Below are 22,541 nucleotides of genomic sequence, written 5' to 3'. Positions count from 1 at the left end.
TGCAAGCGAAGCAAACGATTCTTCTAAGTTTTAAATTTTTTATGAAACTCTCGTTTCGTATTTCTAATGAAAATGACACCAAACGCGATACAGTTGTGATCATAATTAATTGTGTAATAAGCAATCAAAGTTTCGGGCGTGAAAGAGGGCGGCGAACGGAAAAGAAAGAGAAGCAGATCAGATAATCAGTGTCGCCAGATTAGGGGAATTGATTCGAAATGAGGGGAATACAGTCGCTCTCTCTCTGTCATTACTGGATTAGTCACGAGACATTATGACACATGCAGGATAGAGACGAAATGCGTCACGTGACTGGGCCGTGGCGTATGCGCGAGGGAATGGCGTCGTAGAAGGGGAAAGGTAGAAGGGTGGGAGAGAGTGGGAGACAAGTCTTAATCTTGCGATACTGACGACAGTTACGGAAATACTACCGTACTTCTATTGAATACATAAATCAGTTGACAAGCATTTTATGTTTAATCATATTACGGAATGTGAAATACCTCTGTAATTTGTATTTGAAAGCTTATTAAATACCAAATACAATAGTATTAAAATATGAAATATTAAAATATGAAACACTATTGTATTTACAATATCGAGGCTGAATAAAAAGTAAATTACTTCTTTAAAAGCATGATGTCCTTTGCAGCCTGCATAGTTGCATTCTGTACATCTGGACGCGTTGTGCAATTTAAATGAAATATAACAACCATCGAACTTTGAAATTTGGATTAAATATTGCTGTAAGAGCAAATATGTAGTATTGGATGAGCTCTTAACACTAGGTGTACGGAGCACTGAAAGTGACAATTTGTTAGTACTTTATAAAAATAACAAAAATATATCTATCCAACTTTTTAGCTTTTTAACTTTTTATAATTTGTTGAATAATTCCTGATAGATGCATCTTTAAAATCTCAATAATCGTAAATTAAAAATATTAGAACCCATCATTTTGATGAGTCCCGTAAATTAAGTGTTAAATGGAAATTACAGAAGTATTTCACATTCCATAGCATAATTAATTCGTCTACTGATTTGTGTATTTAATAGAAGTATTTTGTAATGGCATAACAGTCGAATACAATATCTAAATACATTCGGCATTCGAAAAAAAACAAATTACAAGTTGATAACGTATGTGCCATTCGAATAGTTTTTGAAATGTTTTTCGCCCGATGCTGCCAGTAACTTATGCGCGAGAGTGTACATACGCATATCTAAGAGAGGATGTATGTACTGCGAATTTTTCACGTTACAATTCTTACCTCGACGTTGGTTCTCGTAATTGTTACGAGTATTATCGCGTGGTCGTAAACCGGCGCTCATTAAATCGCACATTCGAAATTTTCCTCGATATCCATAATTTACGCTATTCAACTGCGAGCCTGTACTCCTTTTATGTAGGTACACTCGCCAACGAAAGTAGAGAAACAAAACAATTTTAACGAGTTTCATATCTGTTGTCAATATTTGCACACAATTAATGTAAATTGAGTTTGCATACTTCTTTCCATTGTTGCAAGGTAAAGGTGCATTCCTCGAATTTCAGTCAAACTATTTCTTATACATGTAAGAAAATATATTACATTATGCTTACTCAACCTCTTTATGGGCGCGGTAACTTTCAAGAACATTTTGTTTCTCTACCGATTGTCACATTTGTAATGAATATTAATTTCAGATTAGTTTTACTTTATCTTATACGTTAAATGGCTTTCGACATTAAAAGTGTAAAATGTAGCACAAGTACAGGTTAAATTTTACCTTGGCAACTCAGAAATTTTTAACTTCTTAAAATATAATCCTGTAGATTTTGATGAGAAAATGTCAAAAATCCAAGTTTCAATCTTAGGAGATCACAAGTTCAAATGTTATACGAGTGTAAAGATGTGTGATTTTCAGCGTTTTTGACTGGTAAGGCCTAGCAATTTTAAGCGTCTTTGACTGATAATGCCTTACATAAGAGATTTCAAAAGATTAACGAGGTAGATCGTGTATAAGCATATAATTCAAAAATTTAAGTGCAATATGCGTGCGCGTGCAGAGTATGTCTTCTGTAAATCAATCCTCTGAAATGTCTGCGACATTGTTAGTGATACCGAAGAATATTATAAGTAGTCTGTTCGTAAGCGAACGTAGGCACCATACGGATATGTGGTCGATACGGAGAATGATGAACTGTATCTCAACTAAAGCTTTAAAAAATATATGCGTCGAGTTAGAAAAATACGGTTGAGTAGTTTTTATACAGGGTGTCCGAAATATGTAGTACTTTTCTTAAAGGGCTGATCCCTGAGGTCATTTCAAGTAACTTTTTCCTTTGCGAAAATATTCTCCGCGGTTTTGTTAAGGAGTTATTAGCAAAAAAACACGGACCAATCAGAGCACGGCTACTACGAACGGACTCCTGCTCGACAAATGCCAGCACCACACTCAGCGGGACCTGTGCTCTGATTGGTCTGTATGTTTCGTTAATAACTTCTTAAAAAAGCCGTGAAGGACATTTTCGCAATGGAGAAAGTTACTAGAAATTACCTCAGGAATCACCCCCTTTAAAGGTGATCCGACATTTTTGTGTCACCCTGTATATCCCTGTTTCTTAAGATCCTTATTTCTTCTACCAAGTTTTTATAATATTTTTTTCACTTAGAACGTAAATATATTTTCCGATATAATTAAATGAAAGTTTATTCAAACAATCAGCATTATTTTAATCGCACAATAATTGTAATTACGCAGCATATGACGGGTGGTAACATAAAATCTATGCTTTCCACAAGAAACAGAAAAGACACATTAAAGAAATTACTGAACGCAAGAAATAAAATTAACCGATGAGTTATAATAATTATATAAATGAATAAGTAGCTAGCACTATTAACCCGTTATTTGTTTCTGACGAGAACAGTCGTCATGAAAAAATTGCAATATTTTGTGTTATGATAAGTATACTCGTCATGCGTAAAAAATAGTTACAACTTGTTGTGAAAAATTGCAATTTTAGTGAAAATTAAAATATATTCCTAAACTTCAATATGTTTGAAATATTCGAAGGCCAAGAACAAATAAAAATACATAAATAATTATTATGAAAAAACTGTATATAGTATAAATTTTTTTTGCAAATGTATTGTTTTCTTTTTATAGTCATCACTGAAGCCATTACGGGTTCATATACAAGGTGTCCAAAAAATGCGGTTAGAAATAATTTTTTCCTTTGCGAAAATGTTCAACAAATTAATTCCATATTATAACAGCCATACATACTTTGTGTTTGACGAATATACTCGTTATCGCTTAATTTTTGCGACACAATTTAGATACACATTTTTCAAAGAGGTCGCAACAGCTAAGTGGTTAATAAGCAAAATATAAGTAGTCTAAAAATAGATTTGTGTAAAATAATTTTTCTTTATATCTACAAAATTCTACTTTTTGACTATGAACAGACTCTATTGTACTACTTGCCATCGTGTGTAATTAGTGCAAGACTGATCACGTATTCGCAAAGAAATAAGGTTGTATGTAATAGACACATATTTGACGAACAATCTGCGTTCGTTTGCCAATACCTGGGTAATCTCCGACAGAAACTTTTGTCGGTGAGTGTATGTTTGTGTGTATGCTCGACGGCGGAACGAAGGCGTCTCTGTTCAAACTCATTCGACGAGGAGTCGAAACCGCACGGCTAACGATTATTGACAGCTTTTACCGCATCGAGTGAGAAAAAATTCAGGGGTGGTCGGATCTGTCGGCTTGTTAAAAAAATTGGCCAGGAATTCACGAATTTTGCTAGGCTCTGTCTCTCCCTCCCTCTCTCTCTCTCTCTCTCCCTCCCTCGACCCCCTCTCCTCACTCTCTCTCTCTCTCTCTCTCTCTCTCTCTCTCTCTCTCTCTCTCTCTCTCTCTCTCTCTCTCTCTCTCGCGAGACGTAACGAACCATGTGGCTACATTGCGCTGCGCGTAGTCGTAAAACCAGACTCTCTGGGCCCGACACCCTGCTGGCCTTTAGTTATAAATTTTCCGCGTCGGTTGCTGAGAAGGTGGTCGAGGAGGCGTGTTTAATGCATCGAAAAAAAACCGTTCTTCTGGTACGATGTTGAAAAGGTTCATGCGTGAATCGCTGGGAACCGAATTCGTGACGGACAATTGAAAAGATTGCAAAAACATTCCTTGAAAGAGTATTTTACCAAACCCAGGAAATGTCACTTTTGTTTTTAAATATTTTTGTAGAATTTTTACATGAAGGTACATCTTGTACTTATATTCTTCTACATTTATTTTATATTTATATTTCATATTTCTGTTCATATGTATACTTTTAATGCTGATTCACTAGTTAACTGTGGAATTTACTTTTAAAAATCTCTCACAGGATGCGGAATTGAAATCAAGCAATAACGAGTATATACGTCGAACGCGGGGTAAATGCTCCTATTATAAGTTTTATGAGAAATGTAAAGCAAAATGAGAAAAGATTACAATGTTATTCCATGAAAAATTAACAATTCATTGTTGAAAAGGTTATTGTTATTAAAAACTTAGAAATTGTCAAAAAATAATAAAATTCACCAACAAGAAAAATGAAAGAAAAAAACAATCTTAAGAAAGGTTGAAAAATAATTAACTTAGCTTGCAAAAAGTAATACATTGTAATATCCAATAGACCAAAGAAAATTTTTTACATCTTATTAAAATTTCCAGGTTTTATATTAAATGTACACGTGTATTGTAATAAATGTATTATAATAAATATATACGTCAACCACATCGCAATAGGGCTTTGGATTAACGTGTATACACTTCGAACACGGTTAACTGTTTAATAGGTTTAATTGAAATATTCATCATGATGTGTCTTATACGGCATACGCGGTTCGTGTCAATTCATCTCGAAACAAATGTTCATTTTTTTATTACATTCCTTCGAACAGGATCTCATAAATTGATGTAATACAATCTGTTTAGCCCTAATTTAGTTTTAAATTATTAACAACTTAGATCTAATACAATCCATTTAGTTCTAATTCAGTTTTAAATTATTAACAGTTTAGATTTAATACAATCCGTTTAGTGCTAGTTCAGTTTTAAATTATTAATAGTTTAGATTTAGTACAATCAGTTTATGTACAGTTAGTCATAAAATTGTTTCATGTTTTATGAAATAGATTTTTTCTGAAATCAATGTATACCTTTCGATATCAAAAAATTGAAGCGCTAATTAAAATACTTGAGCGCCTACATTTACAACTTAAACATTCATGAATTATGTATGTTAAACTGAAGTTACTTAAAACAATACGGTATTTGTAATTAGAGAGTAGTTGAAAATTGTAATTAGAGAAAAATTAGAAAATAATTTAACGACATACATACATAGTACAGTGACATATCGTTGTATGTCAGTGCCAACCTTACGTTTCCAAGTCAGTGGAAAAACTCACACCACCGCGGTGAGTGGCCGAAGCTCGAGAGCCGTCGCGGCCACAGCATTGTCGGCTATATCGGTGTGAGACCAGAAGACCACTACTAATCCAATTACAAAACTTCTTTATTTTTCGTTATTTTTTCATGAAACTTTTACCAACATATCCGTGGCATTTTTCTGATTAAAATGAAATCAAATATGATATAATTCAGATGATATTGCAGCATTGGCACTATTCTTCGATTCAGTGCCAAACGTAGAAAAGGACAGCGATAGTTACCGTCATTTACAGTTCGCTGCTGTCCGTAAACACGTCATAATTCGGGTGTCCTATGAGTTATCTGTTAAAGTCACAGCGGGGAAACGCTGCCGATGAGACCGTACTAATCTTTGATGCAGTGCCGAACGTAGAAAAGGACAGCGAAGCTCGAGCTTCTGATTAAAATTAAACCAAATATGATATTATTCTGATGATATTTATTAGTTTAATGAACGGTTAAAGTAACGAACTCAAAGAACATATTTGTGGAATTTTTCTGATTAAAATGATATCAAACACGATATCATTCGGATTATATTTACACTAATTTTCCGCTAATATAATTGTAATGGGAAGTAACTTTCATTGTTCGTCATATTTGGTATCATTTTCATAAAAAAATTGCCACGAATATCTTGGTGAAAGTCCCACAAAAAATTATTGGAAAATAAAGAAGTTTTGTTATTGGATTAGTAGTGGCCTCCTGGTCTTACATCGATATACCCGACTCGTATTATGTTACACTCCTCGGTGACCGAGGTCTCTCGAGCTTCTTCGCCCTTCACGGGGTATACCCCACGGTAGTGGGGATAATTCCGCGGCATTTATCGGCCATGCCTCGGCGACATATATAGAGAATTCACTGTACTTGTAAATGTATAGAAGGCATATTGCATTTAATCAAACGTTCTAAATAATAAGGCTGCTATAAAAAAAAGCGATAATACCAAAATTATTAAGTCAATTTTTCTGAAACATTTTGTTGATTTCTCGTTCGTTTGTAATGGGACTTATTTAGATTAACTCGATGCAACGAACGCTTTGTGCAAGGTGCGATTGATTTTAATTCTCATAACATGCAGAGCGTGACCTTTGAGGCAGCATGTCCATCGTAATAAAGAAATTAAAAAATCATGTCGGTCAATGCGATCATTTTTTAAGAGTGTACACACAACAGACGAATCTTGCGTCGAACGGATTGACCTTTGTGCGAAACGCAATTTACAACGGCAAACACGTGCGCGGAGACAGATTGAATCCATGGTGACCCTATTCATCTCTATACGCCATATTAACTGGGATAAGTTACAATATACGAAGACTATTTGATTAAGTATGATGGTAGAGAAGTTCTCGACACTTGCATTCGTAATCGCTCAAAAATATTCGATGTTTTGTATTATGTAGCTGTTTACGAAAGAAGAAAATAAAACACAAGGAATGCGCAATCTAGTTCTCTCTCAATTGTTCTTATCGTATTCAATCGATGTTCCGTTGCAGTTTAAACATCGAACATTTTTCGAAAGTCGGAAAGTGTACTGAAATATTTTTTGGAAGCACTGCAAGTTATTTTTAATCACATGACAAAATTTCTAAGAGAGAACGAAATGTCACCAAATATTAAATAGCGTGATAAAACAAAAATAAAATAATTAGAGCGTTTCTGAACAAAAGTAATTGGTTCAAGTCGAACTTTAATTTCAACTTGGCTAAGAAATACCGAAACCAAAAAATTCATCTACGAACCGAATTCATTAACGCATTGGAAATTATAGGGTACCAGTTAGAAAACATTGATTTAATTTTCAGGAATTTATACGGTCTCGGAAGAAGCCTCTTTAGAAGAGTTATGTTTCTTTTAAAATTTTCTCACAGCATTCACGGCAAAAGAGATGTTAGGTTTCAGTCTTAGGTGATTCACTTCACATATTACAATTTACTCAATTGAGACGCTTCATGTAAAAAGGAGCATGTATAGGTTTTCTCGATAAGAACAGTACTCATTATCGTCGGATTACCATGTGACGGTAGTAAATAAGTAACGTGAGTTCTCTTCCCACGTAATTAAATTTTTCTTTCGCATCGTGAGCATCCTGAAAGTAACGTGGTAATTTAAAAACTGTGTAAATAGAATTTTGTCTTCCCTTACCTATTTAAGCATAAACTTCTTTTAATAATTGCTACTAAGAATGAATCTATTAAAATCACTATTAAAATCGATACTAAGTAATTACTCTTCAGCAATGCTTTCTATTTTTAGTATAGCTTGTCATGGATTCTAGGTAATTATGAAAACTACATTTTATTCAAGGTAGACACTTTTCATAGAACTCTGTCTAAGAATATTTTTTATCATTTCTACTATTTAATATAAACGACTGATACGATCAAATCTTTCAGCTTTTGATAAATAACAAATGTTTAAATAACTGTGTTACGTACGTATCTAAAGATTAAAATTTTGTTGTTCTGTTTTAATTTCTATACAAAACATAAATAAAGTTATTTTAATTATTTATGAAAATTTATTTATTTAAGCAGCGACTTCAGTATTACTTAAAGATTTCATTACAAAATGCGACATAAGCTATCTGTTATTAAAAACAAGATAATTCGAGAAAAATGTTTCGTAATACTAGCATACGGTAAGAACCAAAGATCGTTAACTTTGTGGTACTATAGACGTTGATCTGCAATCACCTGTTGCACGAGATACACGTTTATCTAAAGTCTCTAGAATCGTCGCCGATAAACGATGGATGTAATTTATCTGCATCAAAGGACGTGCGGGTCTCTCGTAAGTCACGCTGTGTACGGTGAAAAGGATGCGAAATTCCACGCTCCGCCATTTAAACACGGAAAAAGAGAACAAAGCTGTCTGTAAATTCTATTAGCTCTTCCGGAACGCATCGCGTATATCGTTCCCAGGCTGATTGCTGTCGGTAGCAAGCTCGAATTCTTTTAAAGTATCAGAGCGGATGCTCGCGATTTCACTTTTTATTTACAATATCCCTTTACATCAATTTTATAAACTCTCTTAAAAAATTTCATTTCCGTAAAATAAATAATTACCTATAAACATGCAAGAACACATTTTCCCCTCAATACAAAAGTTTCGAAAAACATTAAAAAGTATTTTCGCTCTAGACATGACATTTTTCATTATTGCTTTATTATGGAATAATTTTGCATGGAGAAATGGTTTTCGTCGAGAAGATAGATTACTTTCGAAAGCCCAATTATTTATTATACAATTTAATTAGCGTATTTAGCATGCAAGTGTATGGTCTACTTTATTGATAGTTAAATGAGAGCAAAATGTGTCTTATACAATTTTGTGAACATTATTAGAAAATACTACGTGTTTTATCAAATGTGCCTAATACAGTGTTTACTCGATATATGTCCACAACACGTATCTACCCAGGGATATATATCGGCTAGAAGATACTATTCTTTAATACAAATGTCGAACGTAGAAAAGGACAACGAAGTTTCTTGCCCCCTTGCGGGGTATACCCCGCGATAGTGGGTATAGTTCTGGGACTATTATCGGTTAGATATTTGGGACATATATCGAGTAAAGGCTGTATATTGTTTTGAAAGATGTAATCTTTATCTCTTTATCAAATCTTCTAATTATTAGTTAAATTAAAAAAATAATTTGAAATATTCGCATACTATGTGTATATTCTGTTAGTCCTTTTTTAAAAATAAAGTACTTTTTCAAAAGAATATATAGAGAAAATTAAGAAAAGAATGCTTTAAATTTGATTTGAAAATTAACAATTTAGAATTGTCTGACTTTTACAAAAGCTATTTCACTTAAACAAAACCATCAGAATATGTTTGGAATATGTAAGACTAAGGTTTCTAAGTTATTTCAATCGCAGAATCATTTTCTTCTTATATATATTTATTTATTTATATGTATTTAGTACCATACTAATTAGAGCCTGTTAATTTATAAATTATTGGATCAAGTACTGTCTACAGTCAAGAAGGATTTTCGCGAGTTTGAGAATCCTCTCCATAGCTCATGAACCAGGTAGCGATTTGAAAGAAGAGCCGAAGCCATAAAAGAGTGGGGACAAGAGAATAGTGTGAGAGAGGTTTTTTGATGGGATCTGGTCGAGAAGATTTATGCTACAATACATCAGTATTTACGAAAATATTTTATTCAGAAATTTCTGCATTGTACGACTCCATCTGTTTGGAGGTGCTTCAATTGCAGTTAACTTGTGGCTCAAAAGAAAATGTCTTCACTTGCATGATAAGTGTTTAATAACTTTAGAAAAAATGATCTTGGAATGTAAATATTATATACACCGTATACAATCATAATAATAATCACATAGCAATAATTTATAGTAATTTAAAGTGTTTTGAATGTACTGGAAAAGAGTTTGAACAATTAATTGTTTTAATTTTTAGAATTTAAATGGTACAAGAGTAAACGGCAAGAACTTATGGGACGACCTAATAAAAGAGGCACTTTCCAAAACTTTTTTATATGAGCCTGTAATGAAAATTTAAAACATACGTTTTGTAGATCTATGTTAGTTATACACATACTGCAAATTTCATCGAAATCGTTTGACGCACATAAAAATGGCACGCATCAAAAGATGTTAGAATTTGTAGATTTTAAGCAGAAACTGACCAAAAATCGTGAATAAATACGATTCCCACCACTTTTAACTATCTGTAGCTTGTGTGAATATTAATCGATTTCGATGAAATTTTCAGCATGTGTATAACTAACATGGATCTATAGAACGCATATTTTAAATTTTCATTACAGGTTCAAATGAAAAAGTTGTGGAAAGTGCTATTTTTATATTCTCATGTAATTCTTATCAATTGCAATTTTTTCAAAATGTTTTTTGCACATCATTTGGAAAACCAATTCTTCTAATTGCTAAAAAAAGTCAGGTAGTCTGATCCAATTTGAAAATGTTATACTGTTTTAAAGGGCGTTCGAATACTTTCGGAAGCCTGTGTATGTATGACTGAAGTGGCAGTGAACATGTTAAATTACTGCGACAACTTGTGCAAAATATCTTGCTTCAATATAACTGAATGGAACAATGTTCGAGAAAAAAAAATTATCTGCTCTTCCTTCTAAGAATATTGAGGTCTGATTTCATCTAAAATGCCAACTTAGAAGTAGTTGATCTCTTATCGGCTACGCGGAACAAATGTTTCCCTGAACGATTAGTTTTATCAATTACGATAGCCGCGGATCAATGTAGTGTCAGATCGCAGAAAACAATGACGGTGAACGGGTAGTATCGAGCACTAAGGCAACGAAAGTGTCTGAAGAGAGCGGGGGGGGGGGGGGGCGGCGCGAGCCGACGAGTCGAGCGGCCATCGATCTCAATATTTGGCAATATCGAAAATTGCCTCGCCATTGGCCTCTCGTGAAATTCGCAAGACGTTCTTCGTGCACACGTACGGCGTAACTTGCAGCACGACAAAGGGGAGGGAAATCGCGTGACGTAATAGACCCGCGTAAAGGCAATAGGAATAAATGATGCTAAATTGCTGGGTGGCTCGTTTTTAGTTAGCTATGCTGTAGTGCTTCTGCTTCTGCTGCTGGACGAATGAGCGAAACAGACTCGGCTGCGACGTGAATCTGCGAAACCACCGCTTCGAGTTGTTAGTGGAATGAAAACGATGACGCGTTACCGCGCGTTATCGACGTATTGTAAACTCTGTTACACCATATCGTCCTTGTGAAGATTATTTGCCGATTAGATACCAGCGCATGCCGAAGGGGAACGAATTGTTCTGCCTACGTCATTCAAGGAATTAATTTCGATTCGAAATCGTTCCATGTGCTGGAAGATGTTTAAACAAGTGATACTAGGAATCAAGTTGATGTAGAGATTCGTACATTGTCGGATGAAAATTTAATAAATCGTTTTGACACTAGAACTGCAGGACCGGTCAAAATTACACACTTGTTTTTTGACTGATTTTTTAGCTCACAATTATTGAAATTATAAAAATGTTTTCATGGGAATCTGATTATAATCTTGCGATTATTGTAAAATAATATATGTCAGTTGCGTTTAATGACCAGTAGTTCTAGTGTCAAGTAAACATATTGTAAATATTAATTCTGCAAAAATGTATTTCATCTTTTAAATGATTTATTTATATTTTTTATCTTTTTATTTATATTTTAAATGATTTGTCTTTATAGTTTTATTTTCTTTATAAGAAGAACTCTTTAATGGTACAAGTTACAAATAAACACAATGGTCACTAATAATTAATTAGATTAGTTATAAGTTGATGTTTGAATGATAATAATAAATAACTAAAGGAATGGAAAATGTTATAACTTGATTCAACTGTTTTGTAAATTCGATCGTATTCGATTTATTAATTAATAGAGTATCAAACAATAATGAAAACATGTTACGTACAGTTAGCTACTATTTTCGAATATTTTAACACTAGACTGCCGGAGCGAGTCAATTTGACTCATTTACGATTTTATTGCTATATACATATGTAGAAAAACTTAAATATTTTTTTTTAAACATATATGTTGGTTTTTAATAGAATTATGAAGGTAGGTACCTGATCACCCTCATTATCATACAATACTACCAATCTGTCCGAAGGAATCACTAACTGACCAGAAACTTTCTTTTTTATCCGGCAATCTAGTGTTAAGCAGTATGTATCGTCAACGAATGGATTAAATAAAAATTCAGAATTTGTCACTTTTATACATTCTGCCAGAAAGTGTTGAATCGAAATTGTGAATACGATTATCAGAATTATTTGCGCGCATATTAACCAGTTAACTGTGTTTGACGAGTATACTCGTCATGAAGAAATGGCAATATTTTGTGTCATGACGAGTATACTCGTCAAAACAGCTATAATTCAAACAGCGGTTAATTTTTGCGACGCAACTTAGGTACATATTTTTTCAAAGAGGTCGCAACAGCTAACTGGTTAACACTTTGTCGAATCAGCAATCTCTAAAATTTCATAAAATTGAAATAGTTGATTTAATCCTTATAAGGTTTAAAGCAATAAATAAATAATAATAATAATAGTTTATTTAATGCAATACAAATTGCATTTTGCAATCTTCTTGCATTTTGTGGATTCTAACCAAATCTCGGAAGCTTAACAAATCAAAACTAATCAATTATTAAGACAATTATTTAATCAAAATTAAAAAAAAACATACGATATCAAATATTTATGTTTTAGAATATTGTATCAAAAATATTTATATTTTTTGAATATACGTAATAATTTCAAAAATTCATCGAGTTAAATCACAACACTATTCAACATTATTCTACATATGTATTCTGTATATAACATCATTCTTTTTGGTAAAAATTACACTTATCGAGGCATTATCAAAGAATTCCTAATAAAACTGGCAAAAGTTGTTAAAACTGGTGCAGATTTATTTCTTTTATTAGTGAAACTATGCTGCACTGTGAAAATACGCTGTAGTATTAAAATAAAACGCTGACTACTGATTGGTTATTAAAGCACTACATACTCTCTGTGTCTATACATATTAAAGTAGTTGGATTCTTTTATTGTAGTATAAAAGTGAAAATACAAAACAGTATTTCGTATAGCCAGAAAAACTAGACTATACAATAGTCATATAGACAATGCAATAAATAATGAAATCACGCAAAAATGCGTAATTTTTAAATGTTGTGCAATATATTCTTTTCGGTATACCCATATACTCCACTCTCTTTATATAAAAAATTTCTAGGAAAACTGACTCGTCTAAGAAATGTATCATCATATTTCACACAAGAATAATATGTTTTCTGTTACAACATTGCATTCGCGAAAAAATATGCCCATCCTAAAACAGACTCTAGTGCTTCATTACAATTCCTCCTCTTTTTTTATCCTTAACAAAACAGAAGCTATCCCTATCCTGATCGCATGACTCACCCCACACACATTCAGTTACTGGAAGCCGCGTGACCCAAAACGTGTTAAAAATAAGTACTTCGATTCGCGTGTCTGTGACTGAAATCTAATTAGGCGAGAAATATCTTACACGAGATTAAGCAGATCACTTTCGACCTGCGTTATCAACATTCTTAAAATTTTCAGGAGTGTATCGCATTTTAAAAAAGAAACTACTTTGTGGGAAAATTTCTTCACTCTTAGTCATTTCTTTTAATTCTGTCATTGAGTAAAAAAACGCGGTGGTTTACATTCTTTTCGGTTGTTTTTTTTTTAAACAAGTGGTTTTTCTTATAAAAATTAAAAGAATGCATTTACTAAAATTTCTGTAAACTCTTATTATATTGTATTATGCGTGCGAACAGTTCGGTTTATTCAGAAAATTTTTCACACAAGCGTTTTAAAGTTTTCAATAATTGTAAGTTAAAAGATGTTTCATTTTGATCAATCCGGTAGTCTTCATGTTAATATTGTATTAGAACATTTATTTTTTGCACAAATAAAAATAAAAATTAAAAATAAATAATTAATTAAAACAAATAAATACATTGTAAGGAACAGTTTCTATTTCTCGAGCTTGATTGTCGTTTTTAAGCTATTTAACTTGTCAAATATTTTGCGCATGCAATACCTTTTAATAGTACAATGCATCGATTGCATAGCCTGCGAAACTCTCACTGAGCAGGTGTCACAGGCTTCGGTCGAATAAATAGCTCGCCGACTGCAACTCGGTCACGAACAGGCGAATGCACTATGGCAAACAAAACTCCAAAATGGAGGGCAAGTATTATGGTGGCGTCATACCGAGAGTATTATCAACCCGTAACGAGAAATTTCTGTATCACAATAGTTAGCTGCTTCCATTATTGTAGTTTTATTAAGGTCGCAGTTATGAAATGATAGTAAACGAAAGATTGTATAATTGTAAGCGTAGATAATAATCGGTAGATACTAGATACGCAGTAATTGTATGGAAAGACATGAATGATCTCAATGATGTATTTTTGTTTATTATAAAAAGTTTGAAACTAATTTTTGTAACATCAAGAAAATGCAAATACGTACTATACTACATCTAAAAGTAAAGATAGATACAATTTGTTAAGTGCCATGCATACTTAAATAGGCATAAATCGCACAATATAATTAAGGATATTTATTTAAGTGATTACATACATCTAGATAGGTAAAAGATGATTTTTCAATCATATATTTATGTCAATTTATGACTTTTAACACTAAAAGTGATTGGCAGGTATGTGTTGCCTTATAAAAATGACAAGATAAAAAAAATTGTAAGATAAAAATCTGTAACCGATCATGCAATCGGCGTCGTGGCTGTGGTATTTATTAAAAACGTAGTATCACAGTAGCTTTAGCAAAAAGTAAAAATTTATTAAACCATCAATATTACACAGTTACATACGAATCATTATATTCAAATGTAAAGCATACATAAATCTGTTGAGTTAAAAAATGACAAGTATCTAAATAAATCGCAATATGTTCAGGTTTTTTATGGGTTAAATGGAATGTTCAGCAATCATTGTTAAAGCCATATTACATACTAAAAACATATTAAAAAGATTTAAGGATATCAGTGTATTAGTTTCAGTTTAATAAGATACTTAAAAGAAAAAGAATTTTTCGTTAGCTCCTGTATCGTACAATCAATGCAACAATTTTTTATTTTGTGAAAGATCCGCAGTCCAGTTATAACAATTACAAAATAAAATACAATTTTGTGTACGAAAACACTTTCGAATATAATCGTCACAATAGAATTTTTGTCTTCTTTTCGCAGATTTAGATTAAAATTGTTTAAGTCTATTGATAAGTGTCTAGCTAGTTTGCGGGTAGTTTGGACATGACCATAACACGTGGTATAAAACCATGTTCACCGTGACCGCACTGGTCGCTCGCATTCCGTTTGATGGCAACCCTTGTAAGGAAGGCCGCAAGAATGTAATGTTCTGTATCGACTTACCCAGGAAGTGATGAACCGAGATAGATTGCAGTTATAAAGCCATGATTTCTTTCCTCTTTTATAAAAGTTTTGGAAGTATCAAGTTATCTATCTTGAACGGTACGTACGGCATAGGTATGCAGCGGCGTCTACCAACGTTGTGACGGTACAGTGTAGGAAATCGAGCGAGCTACTATTACATATACAGGGTGTCCTAAAAATGCAGTATTTCCTTGAAAGGGTTAGTTCCTAAGGTCATTTCAAATAATTCTTTCCTTTGCGAAAATGTTCTCCGCAGCTTTATTAAGGAGTGATTAACGAAAAACACGGACCAATCACAGCGCGGATACAGCGGACGAGTTTCGGCTCGGTCAATGCCAACGCCACATTCAGCGGGACCTGCCGCCGAACCGGAATCCGTCCGCTGTAGTCGCGCTCTGATTGGTTTGTGCTTTTCGTTGATAACTCATAACTTTCGTTGATGACTTGCATTCAATGAAGTTTTTGAACATCCTGTATGTAACGCACGAAGTACGAAATTTCGTTAAATTTTTCTACGTAAAAAATTAAATTAAATAACAATCGTTCTTGCGCGAAATGATACACTTGTGTATTCAGTAAAGCATGCTTCTACGAACGTCTGATAAAACTATATCTGCACTTAAATGAAAACGATAATTATTTTTGTGCCACATAAAATTTACATAGCAAACAAAAGTGAAGTAAATTAACTTTTTTCGCGTTTCTTATTAGATGGCTTATGTTTATAGTTTTTCCCTGTGAAATCTTTCTATTCGCATTACTCCATCATATTATTCCGCAATACATATACTTTTAATGTATGCTATAATATATAGGGTGGGGTACTACGCATTACCACCTTAATTTACGTCATTATCATTATACGTAGCGAGATTTATTTGGTTGGAGATTAAATGGTTTCAAGAGATGCACACACTGGTGTTACTAAATAGTCTTTTTGTAGGTGGACGCGTCAAGGACTTATGAAGGTCAACTTTTATTTTTTAAATGGAACCACATACTTTTTTATACACCAATCGATGCAGCTTTTTATTCCCCATAGAAAACAAAAAACAATCAGCTTAGGAGTTACTATAATTTAAATGGAATGATACTGGAATGATAAACATGTATAGGGAATGCTCTGGAATGATGTATATATAGTTGAAAATAATTATAAATTAAGAGGTTAACTAAAAACTAAAACACTAACCTTAAGGTTTATTATAGAAAACAAGCACACTTGCCTTATATTTGTATTATCATACTTCGTTCTAGTATATTAACGCTAGCACTATCGGATAAGTCAATGACTTGTGAATGAAATATTGAAAAACGACATTACTTATGTGTGCCACTAACATTTGGACAGTGGACGAAGAAAAGTCAACCACAGAATACAGTTTAACTGTTTGAAGTGTTACGAGCAAAATGGCAAAAAATTCCAATCAAGATTATTAATAAATTATATGAAAACTCTACGAGAAGATTCGACGCTGTAACTAAAAGGGAATAGGTGGCCATATAAAATTTTATAATGTTTTTAGTGGACATATAAAGTTTTCATCAAAATAACATAATATTACAACATTATACATATAATAGTTAACCCCTTGCCGTACAATATCGAGTCAGATTCATGATGGAGATTCCTGACATAATTTTGTCTTTTTCTTTTGCATCTAGGAAATGGTTAAACCTCACCTTGGCAACCCAGAAAATTTTAACTTTCTTTATACAATCCTGTAGATTTTGACGAGAACATGCCAAAAATAGAAGTTATAATGTTAGGAATTCACTGGTTAAAAGGTTATGCGTGTTTAAAGTTGAGCGATTTTATTATGTATTTCACATTATGCTTAACGTAACTGTGCGTACGTTCTTCCTGGTCCTACGACGTTTGCACAGTACTGTATATTAGTCGCGTTCAGTGTTCGGTAGTGTTGATAACAGAAATGTTGATCTGCCGAGTTCTATAGTATGTTATTAGGCGTGTCTACGCTACGAATGATCGAAAATCGACTAGTTTCGTGTATTCCGGCCCGCATTGTTCGAAAGAGGGCTGCGCAACTGCTCGAAAATAGACAAGTCCATTGTATACGTGGTGCGGAACGCGACAATGGACCCAACAAGAGTGTGTGAGTGCACTGTGCACGCATGAAATCGATCGGGAAACTGACTCACGGGGACGTGTCCTCCTGGTGCAGTCGAACGCGAACGATTGTTTCCCCATATCGGCAAGGTCGCACGACCTTCGTCAAGGAATCGTGACGCGACCGCCACGTTAGACCCTCAGACCCGGTCTATGGCGGCCGGGTCGTTGCCATCGAATCGTCACAGTACATTTAACCTTTTTGCAACAACACTGCGCCCCGCGCCGACGCACGGAAACGATGTCAGTGATGTAATATACGGACGATTCAACGTTTACTGTTCAACCACTTCTTCCTTCGTATCGCTCGGCTAAGAGCGGGCTTCCTATTCATTGTTATCGTTTATATAATCTAGTCGAGATAAACGCATTTCTGACCATCAATCGACAATGCATTACCGAAGAAATACTTCCTACTAACATAAGGATTTTATACTTTTGTGTAACGTTTGCACGACTGTTCAAAGCTCAGTAGATGAAAAATGTAATGGCGATTCATAAAGCGTTTATTTTACATGGACTTGGATAGAGTAAATCAATCTCATACGGTGTTTATTTCTGTATGTGGTGTTGATTTTCGTAATTCTATAATATCTGCCACATAGATATCATTGCAAATATTCGAGTAAGTTTTCAACGCAATTTTCGGAGCATAAACTTGACAGAATTACCTATCGGTGTAATAATTATTCTTCTACGATCCTAATGCGGTTCAATGACAACAAATATTAAAAAATACGATAAGTTGAATGTACATATTTTTTAAAGTAATCTAATTTAGTTTTTTTTTATTTTAAAGGCGTGTTTTATTAGTCCACATTTCATATTATATGTAATAATCTAATCCATTGTAACTTCAAATTTAACAGATCACGTAAAATGCCCTTGAAATAGAAAAGAAGTAAAGGTTAGTTAAGTATACTCGTCATTTTCATTCGGTTATCTTCAATATCTTTTTTCATTTATTAACAAGGTATGTACACCATTACAATCAATCACAGTTATCTACATTCGCAATGAATCATAACTAAATCGTTAAAATTGTAGCACATTTATATCTGAATCGAACGAATTTGTGTTTGTAGCCCCAGAAAAAAAAACTAAACAGAACATTTAATTCATTGTCTTTCATGTTGATACATTAATCAATTTTATTTAATTACGCTATCACCGTTTGAAGTAGATTCTAGGACTTTAAACAAGCAAAACATTCATTCATATTTCAATTATTTCTCAAACAATATTTAAAATAATGGACTGCGATTAAAATGTACGATTCAAAAATAGTACATACAATCTAGTATACAATATAACCGTACTCAGTTTTTGGAGCATAATATTCTAATAAGTCCTCTCGATATCCAGCGTGTTGTCTGATGTTCGATAATGCATACATTGTCAAGGGGTATCATCACGTGCGTGCTCGAACCGATTTTCCTTGTTATAGGGATCGGTGAGCATCAACTTTTGGAGTCGTTTACACGACGCAATATGGCGTACAGGGATCCAGAAATGAGTATTATCATATTATCTCGTACCCAATTACTATAATGACAATACTTTAAAACTGTTTACCTGATGACGACCGTAATTACAAAAGGATTAAAATCGAAAATCGTAATTTGAGTTATTCGATGAACCATAGTTACGCGACAACTCGTCCATACATAACTTAGTCACCGAACGATTCTCTTCATGGTTAATACATATTGCAAAGCAAATTGTGCATAAAGAGTTGCACAGCATTTGCAGCACGAAAAACGGATGAAAAAATTTTATAATTCAATACTATGTATGTTGTTAGGGAGGATAATGTTGTTCGATTAAGCAAACCAATCGAAGACAATCTATTGTATTTAAATCACCACCGTAACCATGAAGACACGTAGAAGCATTAAACGATTCAACGAATTATACTTCAAGTGACGCTTCGTACCTGTCAGCTCAAACTCACACTCCTGCGTTAAAAACTACTCCGATTGTTTACCATTTCGTACCTCTCTGAATTCAAACTCCTCTCCTCCAATGTGGAGGAAAAGGTGTTTCAAAAAATGCTCTGCTTAACATTTTGCGTATGTTTCTTTGTACTGTGACATCACGTCCACTACGCTCTGCTCCGTCTGTGTGTACGAAATCTCGTTCTTTCATTAAATCGAGTTTTCGCACTATAGGGTATCACGTGACTTCCCTCTCGAGTATAGGTTTTTTGAATCGAGTGTGAATCGAGAGAATAACGTTGAAATACGATCGAAAGTACAGGGCCATTGATTGAAGAGCGAAGTGTTTTTGTTGTAACTTACCGGAATGATTGAGACGATCCGCAACGGCGATCGAAAATCCAATCGGCGGATCGAGGGCCGGCGTCCCGCCGTGCCGACTTTAACAGTTCAAACACTTCCGATGTCTCTTGAGTGGCACACCAGTGGAAATTCACAGGAACCACGAGATCCGGACAATCTCATAATCACAATCACGATACACGGCTCGAGGAGGACATTAAACTTTCTTTTCAAATTAAAACGACACGGTGGCGCGCCGAACAACGCTGAAACGCCAAACTATCGTGGCAACGGGTGCTTCGCTACTGTATGATGGTGTGCAAGGGTTCATTGTGTGCTCGCTTTTCCGACCGGCGATTGGTGGAGGGGATGACGGAGGACAGATGGTTGCGGCGACGGTTACCGACAAGAACCGAGCTAAACCGAGACTGATTCGTTCTTGCCTCGTAAGATGGAGCATCAGTTTAATCGACCGGCACTGATAAATCTAGATAGATTACAGACAATTTCTGGAAGAACGTTTAACTATGTATTGGTACCTCAAATTAGACCATATATATTGTTATTCTTATTATTATGCATTAACTGGAATTACGCGTTTTACACTGTATTAAATGTTAAGTAGCATTTTCAGATTTCTAGCAAGAAAAAAATTGTTGTTATAAGCCTTTCAAGTAAGAAAAATATTATCCAGAATACACGCAGAATATAATGTCAATTAGAACTTTAAGACCTATCAGCACAAATATTTTGTTATTTATTTATACAAAATTTTTACATTTACATACATATATTTTTTGGATATTGCTCTGTAACATAGACTTAGTAGTCTAAAGTCGTTTTTCTCAATTAAAAAAAAAACATTGATAAATCATTTTTTTTACCACTGGTAAACAATAAGGTAGGCCATTTTATAATAATCTGATGTACGAGGTCTGTAGTACTTACCACCGATGTGTTAAAAAACGTCTGTGTTAAAAGAATAGTAAATTTGAGAATTTTTTTGTAGTCTATTCAATTTTGCTAAAATTCGGTAAACCTAATAATACCGTCGATTTTGACAAAAGCAAAATTGCTGTATTGCAAGTCTTAAATTCATTCGAAAAACACGCTTTTTTCAATAAGGAACATCTACAATGAATTATTATAATTATGATTGTGGACATGTATCACTATTTCATCTAATAAATTATTCCTTTTACTGCAAATAAAATAGTTATAGCAAGAATGAGCGCCTACTGTAAATATTAAATAGTAAAATCGCAAATATGGACAAATACTTATTTTATAACACTTAATGTGTCATAAACATCCACATTTTACAAAATAAAAGTTGAGAGTACGAGTATGTAGAAGCTAAATAAATTAATAGTTTATTAAGATATTGTATAATTCCCTTCTACTATACCAAGATACAAACTTTAATGTTAAATTAAAGAAACGCATTTGTTCTCGAGTCACAGAGTGCTTCATTCTTGTTAGCTATGTATAAATATGTTATCGTCATCAATGTTGATCACACTATATTAAAATGCTTAATTACATTAAGTATGATTTAATAAGAGAAAAAGAGTTTTCCAGAAAATCGTGTCATCATTATATCAAATATAAATTTATTATTAAATTTCTGAAACATCTCTTTCGTAAAAATGTCTACTCTATTTATATATTTACAGCTTTTATGCAACTATAAGTTTGTTCAATGGTCAAGTTTTTATATTTACATTATACTTGAGCATATATGTACATATCTTTCTTTTGTTTTAACCCCATTTGTTGAATGTTAAGTTATTCGGTAAGCTCTCTGGAGTAATTGGCCATAAAGACGGTGGTAACATTGAGTAGTCGTGTACTTCTAATGTCCTAAACCATGTAGGAAAGTTTGGTTCTTCTGCATTGTTTGAGCTTCCGGTATTTTCAAAATAGTCCTTAATAATATCGTCAGGATTAGGCCATCCATTTTCAGGCATCGCATGCAATTTCGATGCATTTTTCATATCAACTGGAAATATCATTTTTGTGAATACACAGTCCCAAATTTTTATGTAGAAAGAAACATGCCAATTACCATATCGTTGTAGTTCCCATAACATTTGTGGCGTGTAATGGGAAAATCTGCATCCAAGACCAAACGCACAGTCACCGACAGTTAAATAACGTTTACATGGTGTTTTTACGCGTTCTTCTTTTAATATTATCTCTGGGTCTAAAATATTAGTTACGTTATTTTCATAAATACTTATTACAAAAATATGAGTATTGGATGCATTTTATAATTTAGAGGTTATGTTCATATCCATTTTTCCTACTGTCAAGAAATATTTTCTAAATTTTTATTAATAAATAATCACCTTTATACATATTGTAATGATCTGCATGGTTTTTTGCATGTTGTAAACTTGAAAGATGTCTTTTTCTGGCTTCCGGGTCATCTTTAAATGATCTATCACAATAAGCACAATAATATCGCTTCCCCATAATTAATAAACTTGTCCTAAACAAAAGTAAAACACATTTTAAGTTTCACGATTCGAGCATATGTTATTACAAATTATAAAATAATATTTATGTCATTTATTCGTAACTCGTCGAAAACGCGACTTCGAAGAAAACATTTCTGAGTTACTGACGCGACATCTAGCGTATACTGTTTGCTTAAATCGAATCGA

General features: G+C 33.5%; 2 protein-coding genes across 2 annotated transcripts in view; both read right to left on the bottom strand.

The window, feature by feature from the left end:
* Positions 1–20,189, bottom strand: part of LOC143358214 (uncharacterized) — a 202,128-nt gene extending 181,939 nt beyond the window's left edge. Inside the window, exon 1 of the mRNA XM_076795180.1 lies at positions 19,894–20,189. The gene's annotated coding sequence lies outside the window, so the exon portion shown is untranslated. The remainder of the gene's footprint in view (positions 1–19,893) is intronic.
* A 1,279-nt stretch (positions 20,190–21,468) lies between these two features.
* Positions 21,469–22,499, bottom strand: LOC143358231 (zinc finger matrin-type protein 5). Its single transcript, XM_076795208.1, has 3 exons — positions 22,224–22,499; positions 21,941–22,078; positions 21,469–21,874 (listed from the first exon to the last, which is right to left on the bottom strand). The coding sequence occupies exons 1-3, from the start codon at positions 22,348–22,350 to the stop codon at positions 21,636–21,638; spliced, it is 504 nt and encodes a 167-aa protein (XP_076651323.1). The 5' UTR covers positions 22,351–22,499; the 3' UTR covers positions 21,469–21,635.
* Positions 22,500–22,541: the final 42 nt, after the last annotated feature.

Source organism: Halictus rubicundus, chromosome 10 (genome assembly GCF_050948215.1).
Source record: "Halictus rubicundus isolate RS-2024b chromosome 10, iyHalRubi1_principal, whole genome shotgun sequence".
In the NCBI taxonomy this organism is placed as follows: Eukaryota; Metazoa; Arthropoda; class Insecta; order Hymenoptera; family Halictidae; genus Halictus; species Halictus rubicundus.
This window is presented reverse-complemented; position numbering and strand designations above follow the sequence as displayed.